The sequence below is a fragment of the Staurois parvus genome, unplaced genomic scaffold (genome assembly GCF_062004578.1).
Source record: "Staurois parvus isolate SC_StPar_1 unplaced genomic scaffold, SC_StPar_1.0 ptg000054l, whole genome shotgun sequence".
Lineage (NCBI taxonomy): Eukaryota > Metazoa > Chordata > Amphibia > Anura > Ranidae > Staurois > Staurois parvus.
The window spans coordinates 3,620,212-3,642,446 of NW_028317850.1; the positions used below are offsets into that span (position 1 = coordinate 3,620,212).

Sequence of the window (22,235 nt, forward strand, 5' to 3'; positions counted from 1 at the left end):
TCATTCAGGGTTTTTTTTTTTTTTTTGTGCTTAGCTGTGATTTGGCCACAGCTAATCACAGGACACAGCTAGGCTTTGATTGGCCCAGCTTGTGCATGTGATCGCTGTGACCATTCACAGCTAGACACACTAGTATACAATGGATGGCATGAATGAAGCCATCCATTGTATACAACTGTCATGTGACCTGCTGTGATTGGTCACAACAGGTCACATGGTACAGGCAACGGGGCCGGTACTCAGATCTGTCATCGGCCATGTCCGAGGTACACGGCCGGTGACAGATCACGCCGCTGCGCGGCTCTGCTGGCACGCAAACTGCGCATGCCCGAAAGGACGCCATATGGCGTCCACCCGGAAAGGTGAGGGTTTTTATCGGCCGCCATTCGTCCATAGGCTGAGCGGGAAGAGGCTAATACTTTGTACAATATCCTTTGCTGGTAATGACAGCTTTAAGACGCCTCCTGTATGGAGAAACTAGTCACATGCATTGCTCCAGTGTGATTTTGTCCCATTCTTTCACACAGTCTTCAAATCTTGAAGGTTCCGTGGGCCTCTTCTATGAACTCTAATCTTTAGTTCTTTCTATAGATTTTCTATTGGACTCAAGTTAGGTGATTGGTTGGGTCATTCTAGCAGCTTTATTTTCTTTCTTTCTTTGAAACCAATTGAGAGTTTCCTTGGCTTTGTATTTGGGATCATTGTCTTGCTGAAATGTCCACCCTCGTTTCATCTTCATTATCCTGGTAGATGGCAGCAGATTTTTATCAATAATGTCTTGGTACATTTTCCCATTCATCCTTCCTTCAAGGACATCAGGTTTGCCAGTACCGTATGCTGAAAAACAGCCTCACACCATGATGTTCCCACCTCCAAACTTCACTGTTGGTATGATGTTTTTGGGGTGATGTGCACTGCAATTTGACCTCCAAACATGGTGTGTTATGGCATCCAAAGAGTTCAATTTTGGTCTCATCTGACCAGACTATATTCTCCCAGTATTTCACAGGCTTGTCTAAATGCTATGCAGCAAACTTTAGATGAGCTTCAACATGCTTTTTCTTCAGCAATGGAGTCTTATGTGGTGAGTGTGCATACATGCCATGGTGGTTGAGTGCATTACTTATTGTTTTCTTTGAAACAATTGTAGCTGCTAATTTCAGGTCTTTCTGAAGCTCTCCACAAGTGGTCCTTGGTAGGCTCTTGAACAATTATTCTGATAATTCTTTTCACTCCTCTGTCAGAAATCTTGCAAGTAGCAGCTGGTCATTACCTGTTTATGGTGTAATTATGTTCTTTCCACTTCCAGATTATGGCCCCAACAGTGCTCATGGGAACATTCATAAGTTTAGAAATCCTTCTGTAACCAATGCCGTCACTATGTTTTGCAATAATAAGGTTGCGAAGGTCTTGAGAGGGCTCTTTGCTTTTTATCCATTATGAGATGTTTCTTGTGTGACACCTTGGTAATGAGACCCCTTTTTAAGCCATCAGTTAAGACTTAACCAGCTGATATTAATTTGCACTGACAAGGGGCAATATTGCTTTCTAATTACTGATAGATTTCAGCTGGTGTCCTGGCTTTGCATGCCTGTTTGCACCTCCCTTTCTTCATGTGTTCAATACTTTTTCCCGGTGTCATTTCATTTTATAACTTATTTGAACTTATTTGTTTTGGTTTCTTTGTATGTATGGATTGCATGGGTTGTTACCAACATGTGGTGAAAATTTCATGTCAATAGCACCTTTACAAATATTTTTACCTAGAAAAATGGTGACGTGTTCATTACTTATTTTACCTTCTGTATATTATCCTTATAGCTTATTCAGCTCCATTTTGCAATGGTCACAACAGTAAGTGGACATGATAGTTTCATTAGGATCTACACTAGGTACAGTTTGTATGTTCAGTGGACAAATAACCTAGGGCCACAGCTATTTCAGATAACCACATACACATACAGGGGTTTACTTAATAAAGCTGGAGAGTGCAAAATCAGGCTCATTTCTGTATAGAAATCAATCAGCTTCTACCCTCAGCTTGTGTAATAAAACCTGGAAGCTAATTCGTATACAGAAGTGATCCTGGTTTTGCACTCTCCAGCTTTAGTAAATAAGCCCCATAGTTTAATAGTCTCACATCCCATAGCAGCAGGAAGAGGTGCATTATGTTTCACTGGCTTACCACAAATATTCCTTTCCACATTGATAGCAAGGACTGTATATACACTAAAGGTCCCTATAATGGACAAAGGTATCCAATATGCTTTCTAGTGTTTTTGTTATGAATTGCTGTACTGTTATCCTGCCAGGACTATAGTGTCAGTCAGCAAGACATAGCAGAGGGATAAGAAGACATATTCCATGAATACCCCATGTTCTTATTACATTGGACGTTTTGCTTTAAACATGAAAAAAATTGAAATTATGTGATGGTTTAACATTGACTAATGATCAAGCTGCCTAGATGTACTGTTCACTGAAAAGACCCACACAGCCAGCTCTATATCATTGCTACATAGGAGGCACGTCTGTTAGATCCACAGAGCCTTCTATAAATCAGCATTACTTAGAAGGCATGTTTGTTAGACCCACATAGCCATGTGTGTTTATGTATATATAGTGCCTTGAAAAAGTATTCATACCCCTTGCAATTTTCCACATTTTGTCATGTTACAACAAAAAATGTAAATTTATTTTATTGGAATTTTCTGTGATGGACCAACACAAAGTGGCACATAATTGTGAAGTGGAAGGAAAATGATAAATGGTTTTCAAAATTTTTTACAAATATGTGAAAAGTGTGGTGTGCATTTGTATTCTGCCCCCCTGTGCAAATACTTTGTAGAATTACCTTTTGCTGCAGTTACAGCTGCAAGTCTTTTTGGGGATGTCTGTACCAGCTTCGCACATCTGGAGAGTGAAATGTTTGCCCATTCTTCTTTCCAAAATAGCTCAAGCTCTGTCAGATTGGATGGAGAGTGTCTGCGAACAGCATTTTTCAAGTCTTGCCACAGATTCTCAATTGGATTTAGGTCTGGACTTTGACTGGGCCATTCTAACACATGAATATGCTTTGATCTAAACCATTCCATTGTAGTTCTGGCTGTATGTTTAGGGTCGGTGTCCTGCTGGAAACAAGACTTCTTACGGCTTTTTTTTCAACAATGGCTTTCTTGCCACTCTTCCATGAAGGCCAGATTTGTGGAGTGCACGACTAATAGTTGTTCTGTGGACAGATTCACCCACCTGAGCTGTGGATCTCTGCAGCTCCTCCAGAGTTACAATGGGCCTCTTGGCTGCTTCTCTAATTAATGTTCTCCTTGCCTGGCCTGTCAGTTTAGGTGGATGTCCATGTGTTGGTAGGTTTGCAGTTGTGCCATACTCTTTCCATTTTCGGATGATGGATTGAACAGTGCTCCATGAGATGTTCAAATTTTGGGATTTTTTTTGTAACCTAACCCTACTTTAACCACCTCCCGCCCGCCATATAGTTCAATGATGGGCGCGAGGTGGTTCTCTCATTCTGGGAGGACGTCATATGATGTCCTCCCATTCTCACCGCGCATGCGTGGCTCAGGGAGCGCGCGGCGATTGGCAGTGCGCTGTGTCCTTCGGACACAGCGGATCACCGATCCACAGAAAGAGCCGAAGATGTTGGCTCGGTCATGTGATCAGCTGTGTCCAATCACAGCTGATCACATGTAAACAGGGAAATGCCAGTTATCGGCATTTCTCTCCTCACGAGTTGTCACGCTGACAGCTGGAGAAGAGAGCCGGTAATCGGCATTCCACGGAGGGGACATCTACACTGATCATCAGGGCACTGATGATCAGTGTACCCTGATGATCAGTGTGGCCCCAGCAGTGCCACCTGTTAGTGTCCATCAGTGCCAGCTGTCAGTGCTGAACAGTGCCACGTGTCAGTGCCACATCAATTCCACATATCAGTTCCCATCTCAGCTGCCTTTCAGTGTCACCCATCAGTGCCAGTCAGTGCCGCTTATCGGTGCCAGCCAGTGCCGCCTATCAGTGTGCGTCAGTGCCGCCTATCAGTGCCTGTCAGTGACGCCTATCAGTGCCAGTCAGTACCACCTAACAGTGCCAGTCAGTGCCGCCTATCAGTGCCGCCTATCAGTGCCATATATGAGTGCTGCCTTTCAGTGATGCCTGTCAATGCCCATCAGTGCCACCTACCAGTGCCACCTATCAGTGTCCATCAGTGCAGCCTATCAGTGCCCATCACTGCAGCCTCATTAGCGCACATCAGTGAAGGAGAAAAATCGGTCATTTACAAAATTTTATAACAAAAACTAAGAAGAAACTTTTTTTTTTTCAAAATTTTCAGTGGTTTTTGGTTTGTTTAAGAAAAAATAAAAAACCCAGAGGTGATTAAATACCACCAAAATAAAGCTATATTTGTCACAAAAAAATGATAAAAATTTTATATGGGTACAGTGTTGCATGACCGCGCAATTGTCATTCAAAGTGTGACAGTGCTGAGAGCTGGAAATTGGCCTGGGCAGGAAGGGGGTATAAGTGCCCTGTAGGCAAGCGGTTAAACTTATCCACAACTTTATCCCTGACCTAGCTGGTGTGTTCCTTGGCCTTCATGATGCTGTTTGTTCACTAATGTTCTCTAACAAACCTCTGAGGGCTTCACAGAACAGCTGTATTTATACTGAGATTAAATTACACACAGGTAGACTCTATTTACTAATTAGGTGAATTTCTGAAGGCCATTGGTTCCACTAGATTATAGTTAGGGGTATCAGAGTAAAGGGGGCTGAAACAAATGCACACCACACTTTTCATATATTTATTTGTAAGAATTTGGAAATCATTTAGCATTTTCCTTACACTTCGCAATTATGTGCCATTTTGTATTGGTCTATCACACAGAATCCCAATAAAATACATTTACGTTTTTGGTTGTAACATGACAATATGTGGAAAATTTAAAGGGGTATGAATACTTTTTCAAGACACTGTATTGATCAGCTTTATATAGGAAGCATGTTTGGTAGGGGTTAGCTTAACCATTGGAAGATGTGTTTTCCATACAAGATGCACATGAACCTACATGCTCATTTACTACAGGCATATTAAGAAATTGTGTACAGCATTTTCTACAATTTATCTTATGAACTAAAGACTTACCACCAATACTTTCCATCCACTTGGACATTTGATTTGGTTGTAGTACCTCCATGTTATTTGCTGCAGTTGGTTATGTCTCTTAGATCCCTGAGATTTATTTGGACCAGTTACAGTCTGTGAATTCTGACATCGTTATGAAACAAAGCTGTTAAATTCTGCCTTCTGCTTTTTATTTTAGCATAATGCTTGACATGCTTTTTTATCAGCTTATGTTGTTTTATAGACCAAAACATGAGAATGTTTTATGTGTTGTTTGTCATAATCCACCATCTTTTATTTGAAAAGGACATGCACTGTGTTATTTTCCTTTGTGCACAGCAGTGTTTACTATTTATCCATTAGAATATATTTCTTGGATTTGCTTTGCATGTTTGTTTTTTTTAGTGTGAAGTTTGCAGTCATGATTTTCCTGCAGAAATGTTTGAATGTAGAACAAAATTGTGTGGCATGGGTTTGATTTCCTGACTACTAATTGGTTACAAAAAATGTTCAGCACCCTTTTCATTAAGGTGCATTACTTTTCATTAACTATCGCTGACTTGGTTTTTCCCCTGTAGATCAAGACTTCATCTTCCAGTAGAGCAAGTTAAAATTGGTAATCAGGTATGATTTGTCTTTTTTCCTTAATTTTTTACAGTTGTTAAAGAAAAGCTAAATTAATTTTGTATTGTATTGCACTGTCTAAAATTTAATTTGCTGAAATTTAAAAACTAAGTACACCTTTTAGGGAAAAAATAATAAATGCACATATTTTGTGCAGGAAAAAATGTGCATTTATATTTTTGCTTACGAAAGTTTACAAAGCATTGCACCTTAAATCAGTGGATTATGGGTGCAATGTCAAGCTCCTGCACACTCTTTCTCCAGCTTTTGCCAGTAGCTCTGTACGGACTTTAGTTAGAGGAAGAGTGAATGGATTATGAGCACCCTGATCAGTGTGTCTGTAGTCCATCGAGAACTACAAAATTTGTTTGCTTAGGTGGCAGATGGAACTTGTAGTTATTCATTCACAGATCGGTGTGATTGAATGACAGGACTGTGAAGGTAGAACCCCGCACAGTTGCACCGATTTTATATGTGACAGTGGCTGCGGGGGAGAGGGTCACCTGCCTGCTTTCACAGGGAAAGGAGATCAGAAGGAGGGGGGCAGGAGCTGCAACAGGAATAGCATGTTCCAGAAGGTGAAGGTGATGCTTTAAAGCACACTAAAGGAACCATAAGCATAGAAATAAGGGCTGCTATTTGCATGCTCCATGTCAAATATATCACATGCCACTTCAAGCGAGATCAAGCCCCATATTGACAGGGCTAAGTACCTGTAATAAGTACTCCACAATTACATCTTAGTCACTGGCTTGACTCGTCTCCACCGAAGCAATCAGTGTTACCAGCAACAGAAATACTGCATGTTGAGATTTACAAGAAAAGTTTCATTAATGAATTGCTGTTTTCCAGACATGACAATGTCTTAACAGGTACTCCTGTTTCTCTTTTATTTGCTCATAAGGAATCCATGCAAAGCATTGTCATTGCATGTAGCATATTGTATATATTATTATTATTATTATACAGTATTTATAAAGCGCCAATAGTTCGCTCAGCGCTGTACATTACAAAGGGGGACAGAACATGTGACAGAACAATACCAATACAATACAATGCAAAACATGAGGGGATCGAGGGCCCTGCTCTTTCGAGCTTACAATCTAGGAGGTATATATTAACCACTGCCAGACTAGCGCTGTACCCTATGTTGCTGGACTTTCCGTGGTTGTACCAGAATGATGCTTCTGCTGCAGGTATCACCCTGATATAATTTTTTACAGCCGGCAGTCTATATCTTGGCATTTTGAAAGCTTTAAAGTGCATAGGAGGTATTTGGGAGTCTCATAAACCCCAGATCCCTCCATAAAAATACATGTCACCTGTCTATTGCTGTCACAGGGGATGTTGACATGCGAGCAAAAGCAAATGCATGAGTCGGTCCCGCATGCACACAAACAGCGATAGTCCCACACATGTGAGGCAGTAATTCTAACACTAGACCTCCTCTGTAAATCTAAAGTGGTAACTTGTAAAGGCTTTAAAAAAATGTCACCTATGAATAATAAAATTCACGCCATTTGTCACCGTTGCATAGGCGTGCACAGTTTTAAAGCGAGACGTGTTTGCTATCTTTTTACTCTGCATAGCATCATCTTTTATATTTTACAACAAAATTGGTTATGTATTGCGTTATTTTGCAATAAAATTAAAAAGTGTATTTGTTCCCAAAAATTTTGTTTGAAAAACCGCTGTGCAAATACCTTGTGACTTAAAAAAAAAAAAAAAAAAAAAGTCAAAGACCACCAGTTTATTCTCTAGGGCCTCTGCTTTAAAAAAAAATATAATGTTTGGGGGTTCTAAGACATTTTCTAGCTAAAAATACTCATTTTTAAAGATAAACAAAAAGTGCCAGAAATGGCCTGGAGCTAAAGTGGTTAACAGACATAGTTGTGTGTATTAGCTAATTACATCAGAAGACTACTGTTTTGTGTTTTTATTAACTTTTCACTGGTGAGTTGAGATTCCTACCTTCATCATGAAAGGAATGCTTCCTATTAGGAACACAGATGACAGCAGAAACTACTAAATAAGAAAAAAATAAAATAAAAAAAGGTCCTAAACTGGATCCTGCCTGCAATCTATAGATTAATGTTCCTCAGCATAGTGCCCAATCCTTAGTGAATTTTCATCTATTATGGAGCTAGATAGGTGTCTGCATGAATGGTAGGACTTTAGCGGCAGTGGTTTCTCACCAACGATCTGGAACCACTCTGATCATGTCATCATTTTAACAGTCAATCATACCGGTCACATAGATTTGTTTACAAAGCAAACCTGTTGATTCAGCTGTCATTGTTACCAACTAATGATAAAGTATGGAATGTGTTCACTACAAAGTCCACCTGTCAGCCATCAGGCACCGTGTTGTCCAAATAAATATCAATGTAAAAACTTGCTTCCAGTCTTAAAGTTGAAGTTTTGGGATTTGTTTTTAAAACCATACCAGGGGTGAAGCGTGTCCCATGTGTTAGTGACTGCTGTGCTTCGTGAAAATCCAAAGCCCTCCGAGGGCCTATCAAAGGTGCAGCTGCTCATGTTAACTCTGACAGCACAAGAAGATTGCTACTGTAGGAGTTAATAAGAGCTGCTGCACCCTTGGCAGGCACTTGTCACATGTTCCAGATGTAAGGCGCCCTGTTGAGCCATCTAGCCAGCGCCATCTTAAAGTGAATGGGAGGGTAATAAGCAGTGATGACACAGGTAACCACCTTCAATGTTCATAGTAGCTATTCCTGTGCGGCTAATTGTGAGAATGCTGCAATCACTTCGCTGCAGGCCAACCCTTAGCTACCCTATATTGCCAAAAGTTTTGGGACGCCTGCCCTTACATGTACATGAACTTTAATGGCATCCCAGTCTTAGTTCGTAGGGTTCAACATTGAGTTGGCCCGCCCTTTGTAGCTATAACAGCTTTAACTCTTCTGGGAAGGCTGTTCACAAGGTTTAGGAGTGTGTCTATGGGAATGTTTGACCATTCTTCCAGAAGCACATTTGTGAGGTCAGGCACTGATGTCGGACGAGAAGGCCTGGCTAGAAGTCTCCACTCTAATTCATCCCAAAGGTGTTCTGTCAGGTTCAAGTCAGGACTCTGTGCTAATCTGAAGGCCACATGAAGTTTGGAGGTCTTTATCTATTGACTCAGCAGACAGTTGGCAACTTCTGCTCACTGTGCGCTTCAGCATGCGTTGAACCCGCTCTGTCATTTTACTTGGCCTACCACTTCATGGCTGAGTTGCTAGTTTAACCAATTGCTTCCACTTTGTTATAATACCACTGACAGTTGACGGTGGAATATTTAGTAGCAAAAAAATTGAACTGATGGACTTATTACACAGGTCGCAACCTATACCACACCTGAACACCCATTCTTTCACAAATGTTTGTAGAAGCAGTCTGCATGCCTAAGTCCTTGATTTTATACACCTATGGCCATGGATGTGATTGGAACACCTGAATCCAATGATTTGGAGGGCTGGCACAATGCTTTTGGCAATATAGTGTATGTGTAATTATGAATGTATATGTATTTATGTGGGATGATTACATGGAAGACGTATTTTATTTCAGGTATAGTTATTCTTCTGACTCCAGTTGTTGTAATAGTGAGTTATCCCTTTCTGACCTATATGACTGGTCTGAATATAGCCGAGACAATCACTGCAGATAATCTCCATCAGATAGCTAAACTCACCATATACTTTGCATCCATGAACATCTTCATTATTGCATACAAACTGTTTAGACAAACAATATGATATGGTAGATGTTAGTGGTTCAAGATGAAAAGGAATATTTCTTTCCTTACCTCACCTCAGTGTATGTCTTGCAGGATGATTAGGGAGGATTTAGAATAAGGAAGGGGGAAATGGTGTCATAGAAAGGGAAGGATTTACAGAAAAATAACTGCAAAAAAGATGGTGACCACAGGGAAGCAGCATAGCAATGAACAATTAAAGTGGAAGTAAACTCTATTTTGCATTTTTTACCTACAGGTAAGCCTTTAATAAGGCTTATTTTTAAGTACTGTAAATATCTCCTAACATGCACCATTTAGGTGATATTTACTGTAGAAGCACCTGTGATGTCAACAATGGATGGTGTGCGCATGCGCGGTAGTGACAACATCGCAGCTCGGCCAATCAGATGTCCGCAGCTCGCGAACTCGGAATGAAGACCGAGTAACGATGGAAGCCTCCATGCGCTGTGACAACGCTGTGCTGGAGGGCTTCGTTTTCAGGTAAGTCTTTCATAAAGTGCTAGTATGCGATGCATACTAACACATTATGCTCTTCACTTGCAGGGAGAAGATTTTTTTTTTGTTCGCGGTTTACTACCGCTTTAAGTTGAAAAGCATAAGAAATATAGATGAAATTGCATTGCCCATATACAGTAACTGCTGATGGCAGCACAGAACTGTTAGGTGTAAACAGTATGTCTGCCCATCGGTCATCAACTTTAGGATGGCATGAGTTGACTGCCACATTGAATATTAATGCTTTCTTATTTGGTTTAAAAGTTAAGTATGATAAGTTACTGTTGCTTAGTTAAAACTGGGTTTGGTACTGACATTAAAGCATTCGGCATTATTTTCTGCCTGGAATGTTGATGCTCTGTAGGTCTGACTATTTGTGCATGCTGTGAATGTCAGAACAACATCTGTATATTGGATTGGGAAAAAATTATTGAACTAGAAAGTGCACCAAAGTGATTAACTCTTAATTCTGATATACTGTAAAATGTATTTTAGTCACATTTTAGAGGTCCCTGATTTTAGTGCCTGACCCCCTTCTAAAAGTAATTTTAATGTATGTGGAAATGCGTTGGTTTCTTCACAGGCCTACTATGAAATTAGCATTTTTAACTAAGGTTTTCATATTTTCAGGAAGAAAACACTGACTCAGACAATTATGCAAGAGCAGTTGAAAGGTAATTTGCTATGACAGCTTTAAGTACAAAATCCATATGTCTGCTGAACGATTTAAAGTATATCTAAACCATAATTGGATGACATTTAGTTTGTTGAAGCTCTGGGTATCTTTTTCACCAGAGGTTCCTGAGTAATACTTAATCGGCAGTTATTATTTTTTAATGAAAGCTGCAGGTTTAAATAAATGAAAAACAACTTTTAAAATGCATTGTTATATGAAAGATTATATGACATTCTACTGATTGTGCTTAGATCTACTTTAATGCATTCTGTATATGAATCTGTTTATACACTATTGCAGTTATGATTTTTTTTAAAACAAATTTTAAAGGATTAGTTCACCTTTACCTAAAAGACTGCCTACGTAGGTAAGGAGTGCCTGTAGATAAAAACAAACTGTGCAGCTTTGACCAAAGTTGAATAATACCCTTGCTATAGGTGTAGGCCATTTACATACTTCCCAAAGGCTGACCAAAAATCTCCTAGAGCTGGCATCCCCCTGTACTGTCTTGTTGCTAAAACATTGCTAAGACATTCCCAGTTATAACTGCTCATCCCACCATCACAGGAACAAGCTCTTTCTCTTTTCAAACTCCCTCACGCGCTCTTTCTCTCCGCTGACACAGTAGCTACACAGTAGCTTCTGAGCTCAGCATTTGAGAGCTTGCACGTGTGATGGCCTGTCTGGTAATTTTTCAGCCAGGCTTCAGAAGGTACTGTACATAAATGGCCTATTCAAAGCTGCACAGTGTACTTTTATTTACAGGCACCCCTTACCTATATAAGCAGTTTTTTTGGTAAATGTGAACTTACCCTCTTAATGGTAAGCATGGCTGTTGAAATATGTGTGGTATTGTTTTTCTTTTGGGGGATTCCTCTGATGCTGTAGTAATTAAATTGTGCTACTTGTGGTGCTTTTTACTCGTAATCATGCTACCTATTGATTTAATGTTGATCTTTGTCTTTCTTTCACCTGTCACATAGCACTGCTGTGTTACAATGTACATGTGATGCTTTTAAAAATTATAACACTTTGTAATAATTATGTCCACAAAGCAAACTGCCGTCAGCTTACAATTGTTTAGCTGCAATAATTACCAATATTGAATTGCAAGTGTTGCACATTTTGTGTTCTGAATAACTGCGCCTTGTTTTGCCATGTTTGTGGTTTGTACTTAATCAGGTTTAATAAGTAAAGCAGCACAAAATGCAATAAATAGTAGAAGACTGTTGGAGATCCCTCTACCGGCGTCTGTTCATAGGTGAATGCTGATTGAGCGCTAAGGGACAATGCACACCTGTCACTTAAAGCTTGTATTGAAGGAAATGTTCCTCAGTGAGGGCAAACATAGCAGTAAAATCTTGACAAAAGTTCTACCCCTTCATTACTCTATCCAAACTAAAGAGAAAAAAATGGGCTTCTGCAGCACCTTTACTATCAGAAGTGTGCTTGTTCCAGAACAGGAAAGGTTGTGGATAGAACAGTGCTAAAGAAGTGTCTTAAGGGGCAATATACTCTGGAGAACAATTCAAAGTATGTGATGGAGAGATGAGCAGAAGGTATGATAGTAGGAAGTTTGTTCTCAAGAGAAGTGCAGAAGGTATTTGATGTGCAGGAGAAGAAGTATAGAGGGTATGAAGGAGGGAGTGAATTTCAGGAGAGCAGTTTGAAGGGTATAACAGCCAGCAGAACAGTTCATCTTTTGACTCAAAAATGGTGAATACTGATCGTTTTCATAAGCAAAATAATTAGCAAAGTCTACATGACCTGGGTACTGAGGGGTTAACATACATGCCTGGTGACTGAGCACACAGGATATAATGCACATGAAATGGGCATTGAGAGGTTATCAAATTTTCTGGGGACAGAACACTGAAGGATTGAAGTGATTGTATACCTTCTTTTTTTTTTTGGTTTTGCTCAGAGCAGCCCTGATCCTCCTCTTCTGGGGTCCCCCGCTGGCACTACTGGCTCCACCTCTTCAGTGAGCACTCCTATAGGAAGCTGCTTCCTATGGGGTGCTCATGCAGGCTTGATCCTGAGCCACTCTGTCTGCATCTATACATTCAGTCACAAAATTTGATTGACAGCAGCAAGAGCCAATGGCTCGCGCTGCTATCCATCTGCCCAGTGAAGAGGGGGAGAACAGAGAGAGCCGCTGCTTTCAGCACACTGCTGGATTAATATCAGGCTCAGGTAAGTATAATGGGGGGATCCTGGGCACAGAAGGTTTTTTTTTTTTGTTTTTTTTTTTACAATTATTATTTTTGAATAAAAGATACAGGAATTTTTACCTTAAAGCGGTTGTAAAGGCTCAAAGTTTTTTACTTTCATATATTGTATGCATGAAGGTAAAAACCCTTTTCTGTGCAGCATCCCCCCTAATACTCACCTAAGCCCCATCTTGATCCAGCGATGTGCACTGGAGTCTTGGCTATTCTGGAACTCCCTCTCCTCATTGGCTAAGACAGAAGTGAGAGCCATTGGCTCCAGCTGCTGTCAATCACAGCCAGTGAGCCAATGAGAAGAGAGATGAGGCAGGGCTGAGCCGCGGCTCCGTGTGTGAATGGACACACGGAGCAGCAGCTTAGGAATGCACCTGCTTGGGTGCCCCCATAGCAAGCTGCTTGCTGGGGGGGGGGGGGGCACCTGACAGGAGGTAGGGGCCAGGAGCGCCAACAGGGGACTTGAAAAGAGGAGGATCTGGGCTGCACTGTGCAAAACCACTGAACAGATCAGGTAAGTATGACATGTTTGTTTGTTTTTTAAATTTAAGCCTTTAGTATCACTTTAATGCAGATAATGCGATTATTTAATTTTTAATATTCAAAGCAAACTCCCCCATCCATCCATGTCTCCACGCTTTATTTTGTTGAGAAATCACTTTGAAAAACACCCCCCTAGCATCTCTAGCTTTTGCCATCTTAAGGGCTTATGATTAATTTAGTAATTTCTTCCTGGAATCTATCTGCCCTTAGCTCAGGCATACAAGCAGGAGGTGTGCTTATCTGTTAAAAAATCCCATCTCCTCCTGATAGCTCAAGGGATGTATGCCATCATTTTGACCTAAGCCATATACAAGGAAGCAACTGATGAAAGGTAAAAAAAATATTTAAAACAAGTAAATATAATGTACAGTATTACCCATGTTAGCAGCATAAGGAATAACAATAGTTAATTTTGATTGAGAGAGTTTAGATCCGCTTTAATCCTTATTTGCTGGGGACAGAATACTGGGAGGTAGATGTGCACATGCCTTGAATCAGATCATACAATGCAGACTGGTCACTGGGGGGGCTAATTTTTTTAAGCTTGGGGAAGAAAACTGAGAAGTTAATGTTTTTTCTGTGTTAGCTGATCACTAGAAAGTTAATGCACATAGACTGCAGACTGGTCACTGAAGGGTTAAAGCACTCTAAGAACCATCAAGACACTTATTTCTGCAGAAGAGGGTAGAGGCAGCTGCTGAACAGAGCTTCACTTTGAGTGAACCCTCTAGAACAGGGGTGTCAAACTGGCAACCCTTCAGCTGTTGAGAAACTACAAGTCCCATCATGCCTCTGCCTTTCAGCGTTATGCTTGTAACTATCAATCTTGCAATGCCTCATGGGACTTGTAGTTTGGCAACAGCTGGAGGGCCACCAGTTTGACACCCCTGTTCTAGAGGGTTCACTCAAAGTGAACTAGGCTGTGTGGATTCAGTGTGCAATGTCTATAAGAGGGACATTCACAATATGCAGTTTATTTGGTGGGAGTGTGCGACTGCAGACTGAGGAGTCTCTGCAGAAGAAACTGGAGAGTGTGCTGGAGGAGGGATTCCTGTGAGAGACCAGTGTGGGTGTGCTGGAGGTGGTATACCCATGACAGACTAGTGTGTGTGCTAGGGGAGGGATACCCATGAGACACCAATATGTGTGTGGCGGAGGTGGGATCTTACAGGGAAATTTCCAGTCTTCATGCTGGAGGTGTGATATCAATGGGGAAGGACCAGGAATAGGCAGAATTCCCTAGTGGCAAAATGAAATTGAATTAGGCATTGCCCCTAAAGTTGAAGAAAAGCCTAATTCCTAAAAAGGTTCACCACCTCCTCCTACCTATTCTGTATAAGCTGTGTTAAAAAAAAAAATCTGTGTATGTGTACTTACCTATTTCTGATCCGATCCAGTCATGTGATCCTGCAGCTCTGTGTCAGTGACCGGCTGCTGCAGGGGAGAAGATGAAGCACCAACAACAGCTGGACCATGGATGCCTCTGTCATGACTCCTGGAATTCACAGCTGTTGTTGAGCACCAGAACAGTTAGTATTCGACTTTACTAGCACTTTAATGTAGGAATGAAACTGTGCTGTGGAAACAAAACTCTAACTTGGGTATTATATTATTAAGGATGACTTTATTGCTGCTCTGCTCATTTCATCTCCAAAACTCTATTGCTGGTGTGCTTCCATGCAGATGTAGTAAGTCATTTCTGTTAGAGGTAGAGTAATTGAAGATCAGTTTGGAATGTTTTGGACCACAGTTTCTCCAGGACAGGGGCACAGTGTCATAACCAACTGTTTAATAGTGAAAGTGGCTAAAACCAGTGCAGGGACTGTGAAAAGGATAAGTGGACACCCGTTTCTTACTGAAAATGGGATTTACAATAAGGTTTGGAAGAGTCTTTCTAAAGTTGGAGTTGTTGAGCTTTGGAATGCTTACTGTATTATACTGTAATAGTAAAAAAGAAAAAAGGTTTTAAGGAAAAGGAGTAGTTGATTTTCTTGCTATGTGTTAACTACTAAAGTCTAAAAAAAGCAATATTGTTTTTAACCACTTCAATGCCGGCACTTTCACCCCCTTCCTGCCCAGGCCAATTTTCAGCTTTCACTGCTGTCTCACTTTGAACGGCAATTGTGCAGTCATGCAACACTGTACCCAAATGGAATTTTTATCATTTTTTTTTTAGACAGATGGGGCTTTCTTTTGGTGGTTTTTTATCACCACTGGGGCTTTTTATTTTTTGCTAAACAAATGAAAAAAGACCGAAAATTTTGAAAACTGATGGGGCTGCACTGATATTCTGAACTGATGGGGCTGGACTGATAATCTCTTACAGGAAAGACCGTTATCGGCTTTCCTTTCCTCAGTGCTGTCACAGTGCCGATAACCGGCATCTGTTTATTTGTTATTGGACACAACTGATCACATGGTAAAGAGCCAACATCCTTGGCACTTTACCCTGATCGGTGATGAGATGTGTCTGAGGGACACAGATCGCCACACTACAAGCCTCTTGGGGTACGCACGAGCAGCATGACTGGGAGGACTTCATATGACGTCCACCCGGAGGGACGAAAGGCCTGCCCGGCCATCAATCTGCTATTGGCCGGGTGGGAGCCAGGTAAGGGAATTCATCTGATCTCCTTAGGGGGTTAGGAATTTTTATTATAAAAAATTTTTTATCATGTGTGACAAAATTGGCTACAGTAGCACTGGAGTTTTGTTTTTCCCTTCTCTGGAGCAAAATCAGCAGGAGTTAAATGAGGAGAGGACTTGATGGACATCAATCTTTTTTTCAACCTAATGACTATGTAAGGGGCTAATATAAGCACTTTTCAAAGTAAAAGAGTGTGTGCAGCACATAGTGTGGTATTTTCCAATACAAAAATGACCAACGTTGTGTTATAGAACTGGGTTATTCTTCTTTGAATCAAATATATTTCATACTGGGTTTTCCACTCATTTCCTGATGTGTGTTTAGAATAGGAAATTTGGGGAAATCGTCCTCACTAGGACATGGCAAATAGAAAAACAGGGTTTCTAACAATTGCCTGCTGCATGGAAAAAAATGTGTTCTTTAGATGCACTTTAATTTTGTATATGGCACCGATTTTTACAAAAAGCTTTCATTCTATGTTTGTATAATGTGTTTAATAGCTTATCACATGATATAAATGGTATTCGTAACCGGTTTTTGTGAGTCCTATTTTAAAAACATTGCTGGTCATGAATAGAAAAAGTTACTCAATTGCTAGTATTAACTGTATCTTGGGTTGATGTCTTTGCCTTTAGTCACTTATTTCATGTTGTGTGTTTTGTTTTTTTGTGTTTTTTTTTAGCATAGAGAACAAGCTCACGAATGAAGCAACCAAAAGTGAAAGTGATGCATGTGGAAATAGTAGGACCTCTCAAGGCCAAAGAAGCACATTGTTAGTTAGCAGTCAAATGACTAATCTTGAGCATGTAGATGTGACCACTGAGAGTTCAGAAAGCTGTTCTCCAGATCCAGAGGAAGCAGCTCAGCCAATGGAGACAGACAGTGATGATGACATTGTCCTTACTGAAGAGAAGGGGTCTTGTAAAGACCCTATACCAGAGAGTAGTGAGCCTTCTGATAATGAAGCAGCCATTACAGATGTTTATGAAGTAATGTCTTCTCCTATGGAAGCTGAAGATCAGCAAGATTTAAACCCTGATGATGATGATGATGATGATGATAGCATTGGCTTTGAACAGTTTTTAAGAAAGGATGCAGCAGACTCTGTAAGTTCTGATGTCAGTGAACCTAGTAGTCTACATTTGGATCCCTTAACACCTTCTGAGGTGTTGGAACACGAGACCACTGAGATATTGCAAAAGGGGACAGGTAATGTCTGTATACAGACTGGATCAAATGATGAGAAAGCTGAAGAAGGTAAAGACATTCGTACAGATATACCCAGTGCTGTTCAAACTGACAAAGATAGTGAAGCTGATTTGTAATGGTTTGGGACATTCCAGGAGATGGATTATTTGCTACTGTTTGAATGCATGGTCAAAGATCCATGGACTTTATCTTCAAATCACTGCTGAAAAATCACTCTGTGTTTTGGAAGCAAGGCTTCGAAAACTTGATGACCTTTTCCCTTTCTGCTACCTTAAACATCAGTATTAGGAGTGAACATAACAGGGCAGCTAGGGAGGAAGGACAATATGTTAATACATTTCACTCTTGACTTGAGTTTCTTTGGACATATAGGTTTTGTATGTTTCAGCATCCTACCACAACTATAAAGGATAAAGCGTTAATACTTTTTTAATGTTAAAAATTTCTATGGAAAGTATTGAGCTGTAACAGCTGTGATGCTTTGAAAGTCAGTCAATTTGTTTAAGACTATACATCTAGTTTTACAATATTTTACTTTGAAAAGTAACAAATTTACACATCTCTGAACAGGTGTAATCCTGTCATCCAACTGACCTTATTTTAAACTTTCAATGAAAGTGGAAAATTCATCGTTGACATGATTGTGTATATAATCTTAAATATATCTAGGAAATATTTCACATTGGCGGTTCGTTTTTTTGTTTAGTTTTTTTTTTTTTTGTTTTGTTTTTATTTCCACATGGACCAATTAATCCACTTAAACTCCAGAGAACATAAGTTGAAGGTGTTTTGCCAATGGCAAATAGCTCACCATGAGCATATATCCATTCTGCAGCAATGGGCCTAGGAGTACTACAATGGTCTGACTTGATTTACAAAAAGGAATAGTATTAACAATTGGATAAATATATTAATGTACACATAGACAAGAAACATGTGCCACATTACTGTACTACCCTGCAGTATTAGTTATAGGTTCAAAATGGCAGATGTTTCAGTAATAATGCCTTTAAGATGGAGCTTTGAGTGCTTTGCTGTTGGTCCCTGTCTTCTATAGCTGTGTCTATGGAAGGTGGTATTAATGTGCCTATAATGTTGCCTGTAGTAAGGAAAACAAAAAATCCTTAGATTAACCATTAAGAATAGAAGCCTCAGTTCAGGGGGCCATCTTGTACAGTCAGTAATGTTGCTTAAACAAACTCAACTTAGTGATTTAAAAGCTCCTCTCAATTGGATGGCTGCCTTAACTGGATGTACGTAATGAGACATGCCAAAAGCAGAATAATAACAAAAAATGTTTCTTCGTACATTACTGGACACAGGGTCCTAGTCTTGGAGCATTGGGTTATACAACTACCCTCAGGTGATTGGACACTGGCAAACAAAGCTATAAGAACCGTCTTAGCATAACCCCTCCCACCCCCAGGGTGTCGCTGCCCCTGACGGGTTTATTTGGGGTGACCGGGTGCACCTTCCTTTGGCTGCAGACTGTGGTGAGAATTGCAGCTGTTGCCCCTAGTCTAAGTTGGCTCCACAGTAGTTACTGGCTCCCAATGTCCATGTGTTTTGCTGATTTGCATCTATTTTGAATGCAGCCCATGACTATTTTTTTTTTCTTTGTCATTTCTCTGTGGGTCAGGGGATGCTTCTGTACCTGCACATTCTAGTTCCCTCCAGAATTTGTTTCACAAATTCTTGCCATTTTAGCCGTTAGTATGCAGTTGGCTGTCATATGAATGTGCTCCTAGTCTCTCTGCTTGTTCCTGGCTGCACAGCATTGAAATCATTGGATTCTCTAGGATCCCTTTGCTTACAATGACTGCTCAAACAAGCCATATCCTTTCTGCTCTACAGTTCAGGTCATGAGTACCCTTTTTTTGAGTTTTGCCCAATTCAATGGTGGGTGCAGGGGGAACAGATCGACATCCCCTGCCAGTTCACACTCCACTATTGGCTTGGAGGAAGGGGGGTACAGTCCTCCAAGGCTCAACAGTGACCCATTTTTCCTCGACATCAATGCTCCTTGCATTTTGCTGTGCGATCACATTACCAGTTTGTTGCACTAGAAAGCGGTACTTGAAGCTTGTCAAACTCCTGAATGCTACAATATCGACTTCTCACAAAGCCTATCATCACACCTGAAGGCCTACTTTGTTTGGTGCATGGCTGGGAAAATTAATTCCAGGAAGTACTCCTTGGGATATATTTCCTATCTTTCCATTGCCATTCTTTTTCAAAGACAGCTTGCCATGCACTTATTGAATACTTTTGTGCAGGCTGTTGTTCACATTCTTCACCTTGTATGGTGAGTCCATGTGACCTCAACTTGGTTTTATCAGTTCTTCTGAATCCTCCCTTCAAACTTATCAGGGATATCCTACTGTCTTCACTCACAATGCCACTTTCCTTGTTTCCTTGTGGCTGCAGGATGTGTTTCAGAGTTAGCAGCCTCATCCTTGTGTAACACTAGGACGTTTTCCCTACAAGATAAGTTTGTCTTGTGTCTTAAGTCCCCGGTCACAGTGGTGTGAATTGTCATGCGATTTGATTGTGTCAAATCTCATGACAAGTCACACCCTATTGTCTGCAATGGAAGCGGACTTTATCAGAGTCCACCTTAACCAGGGCATTGTAAAACCTTCCTTATATCCTTCTCTGAAACACTTTAAAGGGATGGGTTATGCGTTGCGCAAGTTTTACTTTCAGCTACAGCTGCATTCAATTGGATTCGCTCTTTGTCATTCCTGTAGTCCCCGTAAGGAACATCTTGACTCTTGTCCCACCATTACCAGGTGGATTAGACAAGTCATCACCAAAGCCTACAGTCTGAAGGCTAGGGTTCCTTCCATTTCTGTTAAGGCACACTCTACCAGGTCTCTAAGTGCTTCATTTGCTTTTAAGCGTCATGCATCTGTTTCCCAGATGTTCAAGGCTTCCCCTTGGTCTTATGATAACACATTTAAGTTTTACCAGGTTTTTCAGGTCTCTTCTGATGCCAGTTTCAAACACAAGTTTCTTCGGGCTGCCCTCTAAGATTTCAAGCCCTCTGTTCAGTTGTTGTCATGCTCTTGTTGCTATTTTTTCTGTGTTACCTAACCCTCAGTTGCTTTCATTATTCCCAATCATCTAAGACTAATGCAGGCCATAGACGAGTCGAAAACCGGCCATTTTTTTATGCCGGCATTTAATTACTTCTGTCCCTGCAGAGAGCTCCGCTATTATATTTGACATGAAAAAGTATTGCGGCTGCAACAAAGTATCCATTTGTATCCATTTCGGATACAGATGGTTTTATTCAGATACAAATAGATACATTGTTGCAACCGCAATACTTTTTTATGTCAAATATAATAGTGGACTGGAATTCTTATTCTTCTTTTTCTTTTCTTCTTTTTCTTTTTCTTTTCTTCTTTTTCTTTTTCTTCTTCTTCTTTTTCTTCTTTTTCTTTTACTTCTTCTTTTTCTTCTTCTTGCAGGCCACGGCTCATGCGCAGATTTTTTATTGGTAAAAAGATTGGCCGATTTGCCCATCATTGCCTGCAAAATCGGCCGATTTTTTTCCAACTTCACCGATAAAAAAAATGTGCCAAAACCCCAAACAAACACCGACTAATTAACCCATTAACGGTGTAAAAATCGGCTGATTTTCGGCCCATCTATGGCTTGCATAAGATAGTGGGTGTTGTAATGTACAATTAATAAAATAGGATTTTTGTTGTAAAGGGCTATCCCTATAACTTTGTTTGCTAGCGTCCAATAGCCTGGCGGTAGGCCACAGAACCCAATCGTCTAAGGCTAAGATGCTGTGTCCTGTAATGTACTCCAAGAAAAGGATTTTACAGGTACGTCAAAGAATCCTAGTTTGGTCTACAAACATAGGAAAGTCTGACCATTTCATTGTTTTTTGTTTTTGTTTTTTTTTTAATGGTCAGTCTTCAACTTTAGCATGTACATATGATCTCAATATAACCTGCCCCTAGATACTATACAATGCCTGGAATATTAACTACTAGAATGTAGTTTTGAGAACATAGGATGGATGTCTTGTTTTCAGATGGGAATACTGTTTGCTGTAAATATCCATTCTTTTAGTAAATGTTTGCAACAAAGTTGTGCCTTTTGTGGATATGTTTCTTTCAAACACGTCACAGGTATTTGGTATCAATAACACGCACTCCTAACGTAACATCTTGTTTTTGTAACACTTGCTGTTTAAAGTGGGTTTTCACTAAAAACCAACAGTCCTCTATTCGTTAGCCCCCAAATGCAAAATTTCTAGCTGACTATATAAAAAATATTAGCAATAGCACTTTAACAATGATCACATTTTACAGTTCTTCAGTCTAGGCTCTGAAAATGTCACACAGGCTCCTAGGAAACCTTTAAATCTAAATTCCACAAATTTTCTAGGAGGCTGTGGATAGGCAGCAGCACATTTTTACCAGATTTAGATCTTTAGCTTTTCCAGGAGCCAGCAGGCTGTTTGATTTCGGAAGGACTGGAAACTGCAATCTGTGGAAGTGTACTTTTACTATTTATTACGTTTGGGAAGTTGTCCACTAGCAATTTTTGCATGGGTGGGTGAGGGGCAAATTAAGAATAGTTCTTTCTTGGTAAAAGGCATGCTTTGGAGATTAGAGTGGCATATGGGAATATTATAGAGTGCCACTTGAGTGTGCTGGAGCTGCTGACATCACAATCAAAGTCAAGTAATCTCAGGCCTTTTTGGTGTCTAAGGAAGGCTTTTACAGGTAAATAAAACACACAAAGTATGTTAAATGCTCGTGTAATCCTATGGGATTTTTTTTTTTTTGCTGAAATAGTTGGTCTGGTGACAGGGCCCCTTTAAAAGTGGTGCAGGATGGGACAGAATTTACAGGAATTTTGTTACACCATCACTGAAAATTTGGGTAATAA

General features: G+C 40.3%; 1 protein-coding gene across 4 annotated transcripts in view; it reads left to right on the forward strand.

Annotated features, from left to right (window-relative positions):
• ZNF280D (zinc finger protein 280D) overlaps positions 1-21,427 on the forward strand; it is a 105,661-nt gene extending 84,234 nt beyond the window's left edge. For 2 of the 4 annotated variants that reach the window (XM_089667855.1, XM_089667862.1), the window contains 3 exons: positions 5,718-5,763; positions 10,649-10,692; positions 16,792-21,427. In XM_089667855.1, coding sequence (XP_089523981.1) covers positions 5,718-5,763; positions 10,649-10,692; positions 16,792-17,434 — 733 coding nt within the window. In that variant the 3' untranslated portion in view covers positions 17,435-21,427. Of the gene's footprint in view, positions 1-5,717; positions 5,765-10,648; positions 10,693-16,791 lie in introns of those variants that run through there. The other 2 variants (XR_016311242.1, XM_089667871.1) reach the window with 2 other exon arrangements.
• The last annotated feature ends 808 nt before the right edge of the window (positions 21,428-22,235 follow it).